Source organism: Dasypus novemcinctus, chromosome 28 (assembly GCF_030445035.2).
Source record: "Dasypus novemcinctus isolate mDasNov1 chromosome 28, mDasNov1.1.hap2, whole genome shotgun sequence".
In the NCBI taxonomy this organism is placed as follows: domain Eukaryota; kingdom Metazoa; phylum Chordata; class Mammalia; order Cingulata; family Dasypodidae; genus Dasypus; species Dasypus novemcinctus.
This window is the reverse complement of record NC_080700.1, coordinates 15,967,351-15,984,366: the sequence shown is the minus strand read 5'-3', so window position 1 is coordinate 15,984,366 and position 17,016 is coordinate 15,967,351. Positions and strand designations below refer to the sequence as shown.

The window sequence follows — 17,016 nt, the reverse complement described above, 5'->3', positions numbered from 1 at the left end:
TGTCCTATGTCTGGTTTATTTCACTCAACATGATGTCTTCAAGGTTAATCCATTTCACATATATCAAAATTCTGTTCCTTTTCACAGCTTAATTATACTGCATTGTGTGTATATACTACCTTGTCTCTATCCATTCGTCTGCTGATGGACACTTAGGTTGGTTCCAGCTTTTGTCAATTGTGAAAAATGCTGCTATAAACATTGGTGTGCAAACATCTTTTCGAATCCCTGCTTTCTTTTGGGTACATACCTAGAAGTGGGATTGCCAGGTCATACAGCAAATCTATACTTGACTTTCTGAATATAGATTGCCAGAGGACAGGGAAGAATAGGGAATAAGGAGTTAAGGCTTAAAATATACAGAGTTTTATCTGGGATGCAAGAAATGTTTTTGGTAATGGTAGCACAATATTGTGAATATAATTAACAGCAGTTGATTATATATTTGAATGTGGTTAAATGGGGAAATTTCAGGTTGTATATATGGTACTGAAATAAAAATTTTAAAAAGAAAAATCAAAACCCTGTAGAGTCACCCAAGCGCCTCAACTTGAAGATGCTACTCAGCAAGTATTGGACACATAAAAGTATTCTGTAATGTTCAATATACTTTTAAGTAATAATGCAAACTTTAGCCCTCTTTTATAAACTGGAAGGGAAAAGTGGACTTAACATTGCACTTTTGTTTTAAAACAGTAAAGTGTGGCTGCTATATCTTTCACCTTTATAATTAACACAGAAAGTTACATGTATTAAAATTATTGATTATAAAAATTATTGTATATAAATACAGCAATTGGTACAAAACAATATCTAAAATGTAACATTTATAAAATCTGTAAAAAATACTTAATTTTCAGTATAAAATTGGCCAAGTAATTTGCATTTGAAGTAAATGAAGACACAGACTTGAGACTATTTAAGAAAGAAGATAACGAATATCACATCCAATTTTGGGGAAAGGTCAATAAATGCCAAAGAACTTGACCTTTACTGCACCAATGTGACTGTAGACCTTATGCAGATATGTACTACACGGTAATAACACAGAATATGTAAAGCAAAGGAAAAGCAGAGGGTCTGGCCCAGTCTGCTCAAGGAAAAGGTGTAGAATACAAAACATAGAATTTTTTATTTTTAATGCACCAATCAGTGATTCCTGTGACTAGTTTTTAAGACAATCCAAATCTTAAATAAATATTGTCCATTCAATCCTCAAAATTTTTCTTTAAGGTAGAGAGGTGAAAGACTACTGCTAAAAAGCATGACCAAGAAAACAAGGTGTAAAGCTTTTGAGAGATGGAAAAAATCATGGAATTCTTGAACTTGACTCTAACTGTTCTGACAGCTCATGGAGAAGACTAATCCTTTCTTCATGTCATTAGAATTGTGTCTATATGCTTGCATTCCATACACTAGGAAAATTTTAAATAGAACAGGCACAATCATGATTCAAACATCAGTGTAGTCCAATACAATTTCATACAAATGTCAAATCACATAAAGTTAGTAAAAGTTAACTCTTCTTAAAAACCTAACATTTTTCTTACAGTTTTTAAATTCTAGTGTTCTAAATGTTTCTTAATTTTTACCCTAAGGTGCATTTGCACTGAATTGGGATTGCTGCTGTTACCTTTGTCCTTGAAGGAAAACATTAGGAGAGTGAGTTGTTTTTAAGCTAAATGCGTCTCCACTTGATGAGTGTCATAAAGGAGCTTTTTCACCCAAAAGTGATGCTTCTGCTTCTTTTATTTCCATTGCCCTTTTATATAGTGCAGCAGCCTTTTCAAAATCTCCTCCTTCATAGCTTTGATTTTTTAAAAAATTCTTAAAATGAAAATTAACATAACCTCTTAACAATTCTAAAGGACCTTGTAGGATACAGAAAAACAAGTTACCATTTTTTTCAGCAGACAAAATATCCAAACTCTTCTCCTTTCCATCTATACTGCTGTGGAACACTGCAGTATTTTATATAGATAGTATTAAGACAGTGTAGTAATGGATGTAGGGAATTTGCAAGGGGAGGTAAGGTATTCCCTCTGTCCTCATGTAAACACAAATGAGGAAGCAAAAATCAAACACGATTCATGGTAAATAAGCTCTGAGGACGTCAAATTGACCATTTTGCTCCCACAACCAATTAGTTACAAATGTAAACCATCCTTCACCATTTGCCATTATATACTCCTCTACAGAGCATTGTGCAGCCTTTATTTCACCTCTGGATATGCAGCAATAAATATTCTGTGTTGTCCTAAGAGGAGTCAAAGCTGCTCTAAAAGAGAGTTGGGCTGTAGAAGGAAAGTGAAAAAATTCTTACCTAAGCACAGCTAAATTTTTTAATGTTTCTCCAACTCGAGGATGCATCCGACCCAGGCTGTCTTCATAAATCTTGAATGCCCTTTCATACAATGGCAAAGCTTCAATGTGTTTTTTCTTATTAAAAAAAAAAGCAGTAATGCTTACTTGAACACAGTGGGTTTCTGAAATTGCTTGAGATTAAGCTGGCCTATTGTGGTAAGCACTTAAGTTAATATCCATAGATTAATTTATAAACAATCATAATATGAGATGCAGTATAGTAGCCAAAAATCTGAGCCTTAGACCTGACTTGGTAACCATTTGACTTTAATTGGTAAACATAAGCACAAACCTCTCTTGACTGCCCAGTGAGTACACATCTGTTCTTTACTTATCAGAGGAAAATGCCACAAGCCTAAAGACATTCTTATATAGGACTTAGGAGTCCCCAGTATTTAAATATTAAGCTCATATACTAAACTAAACACTCAGTTGGTGTTTTACATGAAGAGGAAGGAACCATCTTCAGTAGTCTCAAGTATTAAAGGAAGCATTAGAGGATAAATAATCTAAATTTTCTTTAATCATTGGTAATGTGCCATACCTAACTCATGTTTCTCTCTAGTTTATAACAAAACATCATTCATTTGTAAAGAATTAAAATGGGGGAACTTACCATTTGGCTATAAAGAACAGCTAAATTCACCAAGGCAGTTGCCACACTAGGATGCTTTGGGCCAAAGGATTTCTGTCGAATTTCAACAGCCAACTCATACAAAGGTATAGCCTTGTCAAGTTTCCCCTAAAAAATGACAGTGAAATCTGAGGGAAAAAATGTTAAGGCAATAAAAACTATCTGATCAGAAAGCTGTTCCCATTAAGATAAAATATGGTATTAAATTATTTGAGGGAAACTGATGTGGCTCAAGTGATTGGGCTCCTGTCTACCATATAGGAGGCCCAGGGTTCGATTCCCAGGGCCTCCTGGTGAAAGGCAAGCTGGCCTGTGCAGTGAGCTGGCTTGAGTGGAGAGCTGGACCTTGCATAGAGCCGGCCCATGTGGCATGCTGACCCTCACAGGAGGGCTGGCCTGCACAGGAGTGTTAGCCCACGCGGAAAGCTGGTGCAGCAAGATGATGCAACAAAATGACACAGGAGAGAAAATAAGAGACACAGCAGACCAGGGAACTGAGGTGGCGCCAGAGATTGAACAACTCTCTCCCACTCTGGAAGGTTCCAGGTTCGGTTCCTGGTGCCCTCTCTAACAAGCAGACACAGAAGAACACACAGTGAATTGACACAGCAGATGGTGTGTGTGTGTGTGTGTAGAAATAAATAAATCTTTTAAATTATTTGAGGGAAAAAAAATCTCAGTAAAAGCATTCTTCTCAGTTCAACTGCTAAAGTTATAGAATAGAATAAAATATATGAAGAGATTATATGGTAAAAAATATAAAGGTAAAGTTATATGAATAAGAAAACACTCTCTGATGATTCAGAAAGCCCTTTAGGATCACCAATTTACTTCTCCCTGTTCCTGGTGGTGGAGAAATGTCAGTCATTTGCTACTGTACATAGTTCAGAGATAGCATCATAAAAACTCATTTCCACTTATCTCTTTCCCTTTAAACCCCTTCCAGACTCTTTTAACTATTTCCTGTTATTGAAAGTTGGGCAGAATTGGTAACAATGATAGCAGTGTCCACTTCAGTGCCAACAGATTATTCAAAGACTGGGCACAGTCAGGGTGGTCTGGTCCCAGCACTCTCTCCCTCATTTCTAAGGAACGCTTTAGAAACTGTTCAGCTGTTCTATGAACAAAACCCAAAATGGTTTAATTAATTTATACTCTAGAGGTCAGAAATCACTCGTCGTTATGTAGAGAAATGATACAACATTTTTTATTCTTAAATCCAAGATAGTTAAAGGATTAAGCTCAAGATTCTCTCTCTCCCTCTTTCCCACCCCATCCCTTCCTGCCCTTTTCCGAAAACTAAAAATGCTTTCCCTCAAAATTTGAGGGCCTAAAATATAGATTCTAAAATATGTATTATCCACTTCTCCTAAAGACAAACCCCATAAATATTTTCCTAAACAAACTTCTTAAAACTTTAATATTAGACCTAACTCAAACAAAAGACTTTTACTTACTCCCTCTCCCTTTGATGTTAATACTAAATAGTTTTTTAAAAAAAGAACCTCTGTGAAGTTGGGATAAATATTTACATTTTTTTCTAACATCCAAAATGTCAAATCTGTTCTTTTTTTCTGACATTCAAAGAAGTCCAAAAATACTTTTTCAGAAAGTGTACACATAAATGCCATTTTTGGTATTTTATATCCAAAGAACCTGAAGGAATAAAACCAGCAATCATCCTTACTCTTGTCTTTATCTCCAGTAATCTCAAGTTTCACTTTTCATAAACACATAAAACAAACTACAGAAGCTACAGAATTCTAAGTATTAAGGAAACACTGTGAAAGCAGAGAAAATACATGAAATTTGGCATGGTTTTTATCAGTTTTTTCTAGCGTTTAGCAATTTTTTTCTTTGATAAATTTGAGAGAAATGGAAAATAGCCTTGCTTCTAAGAGACAAACGGATACATGTTTTCATTACCCGACACCGTGGTACTCACTCCAGGTTATTTTGGAGATAGTAGAGAACGCCCAGCTCATTGAGCGTCCGGGCATTATCAGCCGTGTCTTTACTTAAAGTGAGCTCTTCTAACTGTGGAACCCTTCTACGTAAAAGGGCAAATTCATACTGGAGCAAACACAGAAAGAAAAGCAATCACCAAGTAAGCATAATCTGTGATTCTGGAACAATATATTGAGTGTAAAAAAAGGAAAAATAAAAAGATTTTTCTTTTTTCTTTTTAAAAGTAAATCACATTATTTTAAGTGTCACACTGAATCTAATGGTTACTAAGACTACACATTTCCACATGGCATCATATTCTAAAAATAAAAGCTTTTTGTGTGAAAGGATTATGAGATATTTTAGCAAAGTGAACATATACCTCAAAGCGTTTCAAAAGATTAGAAAACAGAATTAACTTGCAGATATTTACCAGCCCCAATGCTTAAACATTTAAACAAGTATTTAAAATTGCACCTAGCACTTTAAGTCATAACAAAGAAACATGCGATGTTTGGATTTTACCAGCAAGTTAAAGAATAATATTTCTTGCTTTCAAGAGAAAGAATTTCTCTACATTTGCATCTAAGATAAAATGTTAACTGAATTTCTTTTATTCCCTTTTCCAACTCTATAAAAAAGAATCAAACCAGCTTTAAAATCCATCTCCCAAAGTTTAACGTTGAAATGAACTTCAAAATTTTACTAATTTGTTCTCAATAATACTATCCTTTAAATACATATAAGCAAATAAGAAAATTTTTATCCTTTTTCAGAAGTCATTTTAAAATAAAGCTCCTAAATGTGAGAGTTATGCGCCTATATTATGTTATGCCAAAATGCTCTTTACCTCTTTAGTTCAAACTCAATACAAAAAATCTTTCATTACCAAGTTGCCTTTTCTTCTCATGGCTCTCTGATGAATTTTAAAGGATTTTTTCCTAAAATGTTCAGCTTGTTCGTATCTTTAAAAAAAAAAAAGGTAAAATAAGTCAAAAGAAACATGTTCTAAATATCATACTTCAGTGAAATGAAAATATTCCTCTCCTAGTGTAAAAATTGCTTTTGACTATTAAATATATTACTATTTCTAGAAGTGATATTCATATGGAAATATAAAACTCTAACAAAAACCTTCAGGAAACAAAATCTTATGGAATAGGAATGAACGTAGTTCTCCAAGCAGCTGGCATTTGTTTTTAACTGGGTTTAACTCAGTAGGGCAAGCTAACTAAATGAAAATCCAAAATTTGAGTTTTATGTCACCTTCCATACAAGGTAATTTTTGGTCAAATGTAAATCCAAAATTCTTACAAAATCTGTGTTAAACAGTACTTCTATAAGTTAGAAGAAAAAATTCTAGTATATCACTTATGATGGAACAAAAGAAATGATTTCTGATAGAGGAAGAGATTCCAATCAGCGGCTGGCTGAATTTGGCACACAGGCTATAGTTTGCTGACCTCCATATTATGCTAATTAATATTCTCAATATTACAAAGCTAATCAGCAATGAGACAGAACTCGAACTCAGGCCTCTATGATTCCAAAGTCTATACTACACCCTCCACGCATCTTCAAATACAGATGAATCTTGTAGTTTTAATTTTGTTAACCCCATGAATAAAGATGAATATTATTTGAACATGGTGCATTCAAAAGAATAGAGAACAAGGAAAAGTACACAGCCACCAAACAAAGCCTATCACAAAAGTACATTAAAAACTGAAACTCTCCCTCATAAAACCAGAGTGTGACTGATCTAAATCTAACTTATTCTGCTTCTGGTACAAAGTTGCAAGTGCTTCAAGTTCCCGAGCAATATGTGGACGGTCCACCCCATAAGCATTTTCTGAGATTTCCAATGCCTGTTTATGTAACTGTTCTGCATTGCCAAACTTCTTCCACTGCACATGCACACTTGCTAGCTGGTGGAGGGACTGAGCAACTCTTGGGTGATCTGATCTAAAGCTGTTTCTCGAATTTCTAAAGACCTCTGCAACGGCACCACAGCCTGGGAAAATAAAAAGGTTAAAGGGCAATTAAAAAATGAAATACTATAAGATCTGTCATCTGATGAACCCTTAAGAATCTTAGCACAATAAATGAAAAGCTGTACTAACCCCTTACAAGGAAAGAAGAGTAAACGTGTCAGACCTCATGAAATCCCACACCATCACTGGCTCCCCGATGAAGTTACCTGACTAAGAAGGCCTAGATCTTTGAGAAATCGCCCCAGAGTTTTGGAAAGATCAGCTAAGCAAATCATGGTCTCCTCGCCTTCACAGTCTTTCTCATACTGCTTCAATGAATCAAAATATTCCGCTGCCATCGCACTTTTGTCTATGTCAACAAACTGCCAATAACTCAGCAACTCAGCAAAGTGTCTTCTGTTTTAACAAATAACAGTAATTTCATAAAAAAACAAAATTTAAAATAGTGAAAATGCCACAATTCATATTGTGTTAGTTACACTGATTAGTAGGTAAGTATAGTATAATAAGGTAAGGCTATAAACTTGGAATGATCTCGACTTGAATCTGTGTGACCTTGAGCAGGTTGTCCCACCTTTTTCACTTCATTGTCCTTATCTGCAGAAATGGAGATACCAACACTATGTGCTTCAGGTGTTAGACAATGGCACATAGTAAATCCTCCATAGCTTGGCTGTTATCACTAACAACATTATGATTACTCAATAATAGAAATTTATCTGCATCCTTCCTTTTTAGACATCTCATGATATATATAGTTGACTGCTGAACTTACCCCAAAATCATCTCAAATGATGGAAATTAGAACAGAAGAAACTATTGAAATACAGCAAATTATCACAGTGTCTGTGTTGTATTTTCATCCAGAAACAGATTGATGAAAGTAAGCTTATTCATTTGTAAATGATATTGAGTAGGATGGCAGAGCTGGTAGACCTAAGAATGAATTTGATTTCCGAGCAAACACAGAAAAGTGGGATGGAAATCAGAAATAATGTAAGGAGTTCAGTGAAGAAATTTGACTGTTCACTGAAGAGCAAAACAAACTATGTTATGAGAAGTGACTAAATTTCTAAGTGAGGCAGGAAAATCCTCATGAGGCTCAGGAGATCAGAAGTACGGCTCATAAAGAGGTGGTTCTGCCACTGATAAATTCAAACAACCTGGAGGAGACAAACAAAATAAATTTATGACTCACAAGGTAACCCCTTCTTTAATTTCAACACAAGTAAGATCCTGTTTGGAGCCCAGAGTCTGATTTAAAGGCCACACTTTGAGTTGTCTGAGGTCCTGAGAGGCAGACAATATGAACAATTCTGGGTGCTTAAATTCAGTAAGCTATAAACCTGCCCCAGAAGACATTCCAGCTCTGATTTTATGTTGCAACAATTACACTATCATTTTACTTTTACTCTTGGAAAAGAAGACTTCATGGCATATTTGCAAATTGTCCTAAACTTTCTCCCACACGATACTTCAGGTACCACTATAAACTGGACCAGTTTTTAAATGGAAAATGCCATTGTTCTCTTTGCTAAACTGAACAACTATTTTAAATCCATTTTATTGTTTCCCTGGACAAAGATGTTCTACAACAAGTTTCTTACCTTTTATAAAGGTTTTCAGATACAAAGAGATTGAGGAGGCAATGCTGCAATTTCTGCTTACTTCCCTGCTGCTGAAAAAGCCAAGAGAGTTCGTCTGCACTTCTCCAAGTCACTCTGTCCTGACTATTACAAGAGAAGGGACAGTACTCAATGATATCTTCCCACAATGAGATTGCTTCAAACAGTCTTCAGGAAAACATATTTATCATATGCCCCTGACTCTTTAAGAATACTCTATATTGAGAAAGTTAGCTCAAAGTCATAAACTTTACCAAACTATGAAAATAAATTCAATAAAATTCAGTACCACCAACCAACCAAACTCTAAAGACATTTCCTAAAATTGAACTACCAAAAAAAAAAAAAAAAACTTCAATGGATCTAAATATACACCCTTGGATACACAATGGCACAAATATTTTAAACTATTTAACTAGAATTAAATAAAAATAATAAAAATAATCCTGACTTGATTTCACCTAAGTTTAAACCTTTGGAAAAATATTAAGGACCCAAAGGTAGAGTGTGTTGTAGAAGCTACATAAGAACAACATGGACATTTAGAATACCTTAGCTGCATGGTGAAATACTTAGTGAGCTTTTGCCTATATGAAGAAATAATGCTTGGACTGTCTATATACTCCAATCTTACTGTTTCCCAAGCCTGGAGAAAAAAAGGAAAAATAATACATCTTATTTTCTCTAAGTTTCTATACATATAACAGTGAATGTCTAAAAAAGAATTGATAATTTTTTCAATTTTATAGCTGTGTAATTGAAATGGCATTTGAATATTTTTAAATTCAGGATATATTCATGTGAAAAACATAAATTAGAATAAAGATATCTGTACTAATATTTTAAGAATTCAAAATGAAATTGAATTCAAAATTTTAGATAATATATTAAAGATCCCATAAATTTGGAGTGAAAAAGTACTAAAAAGAGTAAAACATATTTTAAAAATACACAATAAAGGAGAAGGTTAAATCAGTGAAATAACAGTCACACCCACAAATACCATAAAGCATACTCAAATAAAAGACTTCATTTGTATTTGTACACATCTATAAATCAACCACAGAACTGCAAATGATAATATAGTATTAGCCAATATATACTAAGCATTTACTGCTCTGTGCCAGACATCATGTCTACCATCTCAGAAGGACCAAGGGCTGTCTCTTACAGTCCCTGGGATAAGCTTGAAAGTTGCCAAGGTTGTGGAGCTATTAAGCTATGAAGAATTGGGCTGTGAATGGAGGCAGACTGACCTACAGAGGACAAGCTCATTACTATAGTGTAATTAAATGGAACATAAAATTGAAAACAGTATTCTTTCTCTTCTAAAAAAATTCTACTTTTAAAGTAATAGCTACCCCTTTAAGGTAGTACATAAGCAAATTTTATAGCTAACCTAAAATCATTACAAAATCTTTTGTAATACCAAATTTCAATTTTGTCTTATATTTGAAACATTTAAAATAACAACATTGTAAAACCATGCGATGATATGTTGATGTTTCTAAGCAAAAGAAAAAAGAAAAAAACCTTATTACAAAGTTATTAAAATGATATTTACTTGCAAATGTTGAAACTTGAGTCAACAAACACATCTTGTATAAACTGTGAAGAAGGGAAGTGAGGGCAGTGCAGGACGTCTCGGGATAGTTCCATCAGTTCTGATTCACTCACACCATTGTGACTAATATTGACAAGGCAGAGAATCTAGGGAGAAAAACAAATCCACATGATCATACAGCACCTCCGCAAGTAACCAGCAGTCATTTAAAGTTCTACAATAATTCTTTTGTTAACTTTTTATTCAAACTTATCATTAAAATGATGTATTAAACCAAAAAAGATTTCTGACAATAAAACACACCATCCAAAAGGCTTAATCAACTAAGAGTGCATATATAAGATTTAGCACACCAAATATAGCACACACAGAAAAAAAGTGTAGTGAAAAGTAAAACTGCATGAAATGTACTATTAAAACTGATGCAGGGTTCCAATTCTGGGAAGATGGTGGAAGAAAATGACCTTCCTACAACAAACACCTAACAGTACCTGACAATGTAACAAAACATTTCTAAATGCTCAGCTGAACTTGCAGATTAAGAAAGGGAAATCACCGAGTGCCAAAACTGAGGCTGAGGGTGATAAGGTGGCGTAGGCATGGCTGAGGTGACAAGACAGGCAGCAGGGCCAGTAACTGGGATTCGCACGCCCAGGCGAGGAGCTGGACACGGAATGCTTGCCAACACCAGCACCTCCGAAAGGCCCTACCTCCAGTTAGGAAGTGCATGAGCAAAACATGTGCCCATAGGCACAGGACAATGACAAGAACGCTTATAGATGTGAGGGTGGGACAAGAAGTTAAAACCCCAGGAGGGAAGCGGATGTGGCTCAACAGATAGAGCACCCACCTACCACACAGGAGGTCCAAGGGTTCGATATCCAGGGCCTCCTTGACCCATGTGGAGCTGGTCCATGTGCAGTGCTGCTTCATGCAAGGAGTGCCGGCCCACGCAGGGGTGCCCCCGTGTACAGGTGCCCCCCATGCAAGGAGTGGCCCCTGTGCAAGGAGATCCGCCCAGCACAAAACCACAGCCCACTCAGGAGTGGTGCCGCACACAAGGAGCGCTGACGCAGCAAGATGACACAGTAGAAAGAGACACTGATCCCCTGTGCTGCCTGACGAGAATACAAGCCGACACAGAGAGTGGCTATTGGAGGGGGGGAGAGAAATACATAAATAAAATCTTAAAAACAAAAAACAAAAAACAAAAAACCCAGGAACCTACAAGCTGAGAAATTAACATAAAAATGGATTCAAGTTCAAACTCTAAAAGCAAGGTTGCTGGAGATAAAATACTCAAAAAGAAGAATTAAACACACAAGCAACAAACAATTTAAAAATGTTAATTTTAACTATATGATACTGATACTTGGAAACAAATTTTTAAAAAGATGTGCAGGACCATTACGGAGAAGATGCCAAAACACTATTGAAAGACACTAAAAATTGACTGAATAAAGGGAGGGTTATTTAGGTTTCCATGGAGGAGAAAACTCACATAATTTTCCCCAATTTAATCTTTAAACTCAATGCAATTCCAATTAAAATTCATGACACTTGCTGAGCCATTTCTAAATTCATATATGGCAAATTAGCCAAGACAATTGTGAAAAATAATAATGAAAGGGGACCTGCCCAAGCAAATAGCAGGACTTACTTTAGAGTTCTAATAACCATGACAGTGTGGTATTGGCAAGGGGCAGAGAAAACTGGAGCAGGAGAGTCTAGAAACAGGCCCATGGTAACATGTGAGTGTGCTGCTTGACGGGGGCTTTACATTTATCATGCAGATACACTTACATAAATGATATCTAAGTAACTTTATGAGAGCTAAGTTTTTTGTAAACAAGACATAATAGGCATTAACTGTTAAGGAAAAGAGTTAATAATTTTGACCTCATCAAAATAAAACTTTGTATTATGAATGATACAATAAAGTTAAAAGACAAGAAACAAACAGTACACTTTTATTTGCCAACTCTATAACGAAGGATTTGTATGCAGTACGTTTAAGAATTTCTATGCATTTCATATTCTTAAAAATGAAAATAGTTTGTAACAAAACACCTATGAGAATTTGTCACAAGAAAAAAATTGGTATTTATGACCTAATCTTTCAATTCTTTTGCCTTGATTTTATTATTTCTTGGTCATTTCAATCACCTTACACAAATAAAGAATTCTAAAATGTAATTTAAAATCTTGGTTATACAATCCAAGTGAATTCCACCATGGCTTGGGAATTACCTGGTTCTTGAAATGAGCCTGAAAGGTTCTGCTGGTGTTTGTTTTGTTTTATACTTTTTTTTTTTTAAAGATATCTAGATTACGTTAATGGTACATAAAAAATGTAGGGGATGCCCATCAGTCCCACCCCAGCCCTCCCCCACTCCCTACACCAACATCCTTCATCAGCGTGGCACACCTGCCACAACGGATACACACGTCGGAGTGCGCCACCAAATGTGGACGGTAGCCCACATTATCGTTCACACTCTCTTCCACACAAATTTGTAAGTTATGACAAGATATACCATGGCCTGCATCCATCACTGAAACATCATTCAGGACAATTCCAATGCCTGGAAACTTCTACCTGAAAGACCAACCCCAGCCTTAGCCCCAGCGCCACACAGCGCAGGCACCTCTGCTATCACCCCATCTTTAATGCTCTGCAGTTACACGTTCCTGAGCTGGCTTCTTCAGATATGCTGAAATATATAATGACTTTATAGGAAGGTTTTTTTGTTTGTTTGTTTTTTACAAAAAGACAATTCTAAACTGTGATCAAAAAACTTTATTACTTGCAGTGCAATTAGGATTGGCATTAATCTCACTAGAAGCAAGAATGCCTACCTTACCTTTTCTCTTCTTCAATATAAAACAAATCTAGTCAGATTTATTAAATTCTCACCCAGAAACTTTTGTTAATCCTGATCATGGGGATATTAAATAAATTGAAACCTATACAGAAGTATAAGAAAGTTTGAAAACATGAGACCAATGCTCAACTGTCTTTTTCATTTTACTTCAAATGAATTTATGGGTTTGTTTTTTGGTATTTTTTTCCTTATTTTTGTAATAAGTAATCAATACAGGTTATCTTTCTAATTTAAAATATATATCAGTATTACCACTAAAAAAAAACAACTCCTACACATGAGAGTAAGACAAACAATATGTTTACAAAATGGGGAAAGGACTTGAACTCACAATTCACAAAAGAGGAAACAAGAATAGCCAATGAATATAAAGAGATGATAAATCTTAGTGGTAATCATGACAAGGCAAATTCTCCCAAGACATCATTTCTGGCTAACAAGCTCACTATGGTTGCAAATGTACCTGTATATGTTTATTTCACATATTTAATCACAAATTTTAAAAAAAGTTTTACCTTAATTCATGTATAAAGTAATCGTCTTTGCATAATTTCTAAATTATACTTTACCTGTTTCATTAGTTCTGTATCATTGGCCATGGACTCCTGTATAGATTGCAGAACAAGTCTATATAATGAAACAGTATCTTGACACTGGAAACACTGATGAAGTACATTATCTAAATTTCCTCTCTGCCTAGCACTGTTGGAATTGAGAATAGATTTCATTTCTTATGTCCTACCAACATTTGTGAAAGTTTGGGGGTAAATAAAACAATACTGTTTCTATTTTTTGTACTGCAATTGATAACAGGAATTCAATAAAACATGATGCAGGAAAATGCAGTTTTATGGGGCTGCTAGAGTCATTGAGTTAATTTTGGTGTACCATTTAATTCAATTCAATTATCATATGCTGGGACTTACTATGCATTATTGAATATATGCTGCTATTCATTATGACTATAAAAATGAGTAAGACATGGCTCTATCACCCAGAAGCATGCCACCTGTATATATACAGAAAACAGGAAAATAATTTTATGTTAAGTTTTATTAGTTAGTTACCCATGCAAACTACATTTGTTTACAGCCAGAATTTGGAAAACAACAGGCTAAAAACAATCATTAAAGAAAAGGTTTGTTTTAAAATAGTGACACAATACTTACTAGTAGTCTCTTTGTTAAACATTAAGATGTGTAAAGAACACAAAAAACAAAAGTGGTCCATGGTCCCTTTTAAAATAGATCATTTCAATAAGCATTATGAAATGTATGGAAGAAGTCTCACATTCTAAAACTGTACTTATGCCAGCTACTCAAGTTGACAGCTGCCAGATACAGTGCTACAAAACTGATGACAGTAGAAAAGGATGGTAGAAATATGGGTAACTGAAAGTTTTACAAAACTGTTTTTTCATTTAAAATTTGGTGCTTACGATGAGAGTATGGAATTAAATGCTAGGAGTACTCAATTCAGTGTCTAGAAATACGAGTTGTGGTAGGATTATTATCTATTGTGATTGATACCTAAATATTAAATTTTTTAAAACTCTGGTTTAGAATAGACTAAGGATAAAGATGTATGGAAGAAAAAAGGAGTGGAACATTCTAATGCCTTACTGAAAGGCAAAATACTAATGGATATGTATAAAAGAATTTCTATTTTAAAATGAAAAGTTTATCAGGATTTTGAGAATGGAGACAATTACAAATTCCAACTCTTTTTCTTTGAAATTGAACAAATGTAAGTTAATAGTATGAAATGTTAATATCAGCCAAAAAAAAAAAAAACCACAACACTATACTAGGTGAAGGAGACCAGACATGGAGTACTACATATTGTGTGATTTCATTTATATAAAATGTAAATATTAATCAGTTTATAAAAATGAAGTGAGATTAGTGGTCATGTAGGTCAGAGGAAGGAATGTTAAGGGTTGTGGAATCTTCCTTTTTGGAGTAATGAAATTGTTCTAAAATTTTTGAGATGATGAATGTACAACATTGTGATTATACTAAAAGTCATTGATTATACACTTTGGAGAGAATAGCCAGAAGCAGCAGCTATGCAGAGTGGGGGAAACATAGATGAGAGGTGAGGCATTTTCTTGTTTGTTTGTCTGTTTTTGTCTATTATTATCATTGAAATAATGAAAATGCCCTAATAATGATGAAGCAATGAACACACAACTACACGCTTATACAAAATACCATTGGTTGTACACTTTGGATGAATTCTATTACTATGCTTTATTAACACATCTCAATAAAATTGAAAAAAAATTCCAACCGACATACATATCTACCTACATTCAAGGACACATGACAAAATAACGTTTTTGTGCCTTGGCTACATGCTCCCTTTCTCAGCGCCGGGGGCCTCGAGCAAGTGATACAGAGCACTCACGGGTGGGTCCCAAAGGTGAAGACGGCCTTCTTTTGCCATCCCCAGTAAGGAGAGTTAGTATGATGAAAACTGAGCAAACATATCCAGCAAGTCATGACAATTCATGACCTACTCAATCTTCAGTCATTAATGTAGTCACATTCTCACAGGTTGTTTGTATCACTGTTAGAATAAACAGAATCTGAGTGGCCCAAGAGACTGCTGGAGTGATCCGTTCTCAGTTCCACACGGTGAGGAAAGGTCTGCAGCAAACGCAAAACACGCAGAAGAGCATTTAAATTAGCCAGCACTTACCGTGTAACCATTTTGCTGAAAAGGGTGACATAAAGAGCACAGCAGGTTGTAGTAGAACGACAGTGTAGCAGAACTCCTGCATCAGTTTCCCAAAAAACAAAACAAAAATACAAAACCATCCTGGAATGGAGCAATCTTTACAACTGAGCCATCAACAAATACCCCAGCGAGCACAACACCGTCCCTGCCGTCCCATCAGTGGCATCGCCACGGGGGAAGCCGGGCTGTGGGCAGCCCTCCTGCCACAAAGTTGCACAAGCCATCACTGTGCAAGTGCGTTTTGCTTTGAAGATACTTCCTATTATACATCAAAGTAAATCTTAAGACCAAAATCTTTTTAATGCCTATTCTATAAATGTCATTAGTTTTTAAGATGGAATGCATTTTACAAGGTAATTACTCAATGCCAAATAACCTTATAATAGTAGAGAGTTCTTATTTTTAATTTTGAGTCTCATGTAAGAAAGGCAGGAAAGCTGATAGAATGAAAGACAGCATCAAAATGAAAAACACTTACCTGCTCTTTACTCAGTTTAATGTCTACAGAGTCACATTCTGCAATTATAACAGACTTTGCATCTTTTGGATTTAAAGGATAAAGATGAAGTGTAGGCCACAATCTTTTATTTGAAGGAAAAAAAAAATGAAATTCTCTTCTCATAATACAAAAGCTATAATCTACTCACAAAGGTTAGAATTCATTAAGAACTTACATTTTAATAATACCCTTATAAAGTAAGCAAAGCTAATTTCTGTTAATCATATTAATAGTAATACTAATTTATTTCATTCATCCTAACATGAGTATCATTACTTTCAACTATTAATCACAACAAAAATTATAAAATAAGGACCATATGTATTACTATTATAAAAGTAGGTAGTAAACCATTCTAATTCTATGTTCTATACAATCAGGAAAAGTAAAACGTAGGTATTGGTTCCTTTAAGAAGAAGAAAAGACACAGCATGTTCCATAGGTACATATAATCCAGTCTGAATTTAATTTTCCTACAGCATGCATTCTCACAAGGATGGTGCAAATTGGTTGAGGGAGGTGGTGTGTGTGAAAAAAGCTTATTCTTTTTATGCACAAGCACAGACATACATACATATCATACACACATACACTGATATACAGAATATGTGTGGTATTAACATTTCATGGGGAGGAGGCAATTAGGAGAAAAATGTCTAAACAGAAAAACAGTTCTCCAGGATATCACCCCTGCCTGGCACTCCCTGTTCTCCTCATCCATAAATTAAACTGCCCACTAGACATTGCTACTTGGAGCTACAA

General features: G+C 35.0%; 1 protein-coding gene and 1 long non-coding RNA gene across 2 annotated transcripts in view; both read right to left on the bottom strand.

Moving 5' to 3' along the window:
- Positions 1-1,736: 1,736 nt before the first annotated feature.
- Positions 1,737-3,119, bottom strand: LOC131276365 (uncharacterized). The gene is made up of 3 exons (XR_009183876.1): positions 2,981-3,119; positions 2,324-2,439; positions 1,737-1,807 (listed from the first exon to the last, which is right to left on the bottom strand). It is a non-coding gene; the product is annotated as an uncharacterized lncRNA (long non-coding RNA).
- An 845-nt stretch (positions 3,120-3,964) lies between these two features.
- The window catches only part of LOC131276394 (nephrocystin-3-like), a 58,952-nt gene continuing 45,900 nt past the window's right edge, over positions 3,965-17,016 (bottom strand). The window contains 15 exon segments of the mRNA XM_058289576.1: positions 3,965-4,115; positions 4,944-5,071; positions 5,835-5,910; positions 6,719-6,908; positions 6,911-6,959; positions 7,146-7,335; positions 8,547-8,669; positions 9,116-9,210; positions 9,634-9,666; positions 10,129-10,150; positions 10,152-10,214; positions 10,216-10,274; positions 13,583-13,715; positions 15,717-15,792; positions 16,230-16,336. Of these exon segments, the coding sequence (XP_058145559.1) occupies positions 3,965-4,115; positions 4,944-5,071; positions 5,835-5,910; positions 6,719-6,908; positions 6,911-6,959; positions 7,146-7,335; positions 8,547-8,669; positions 9,116-9,210; positions 9,634-9,666; positions 10,129-10,150; positions 10,152-10,214; positions 10,216-10,274; positions 13,583-13,715; positions 15,717-15,792; positions 16,230-16,336 (1,495 nt within the window).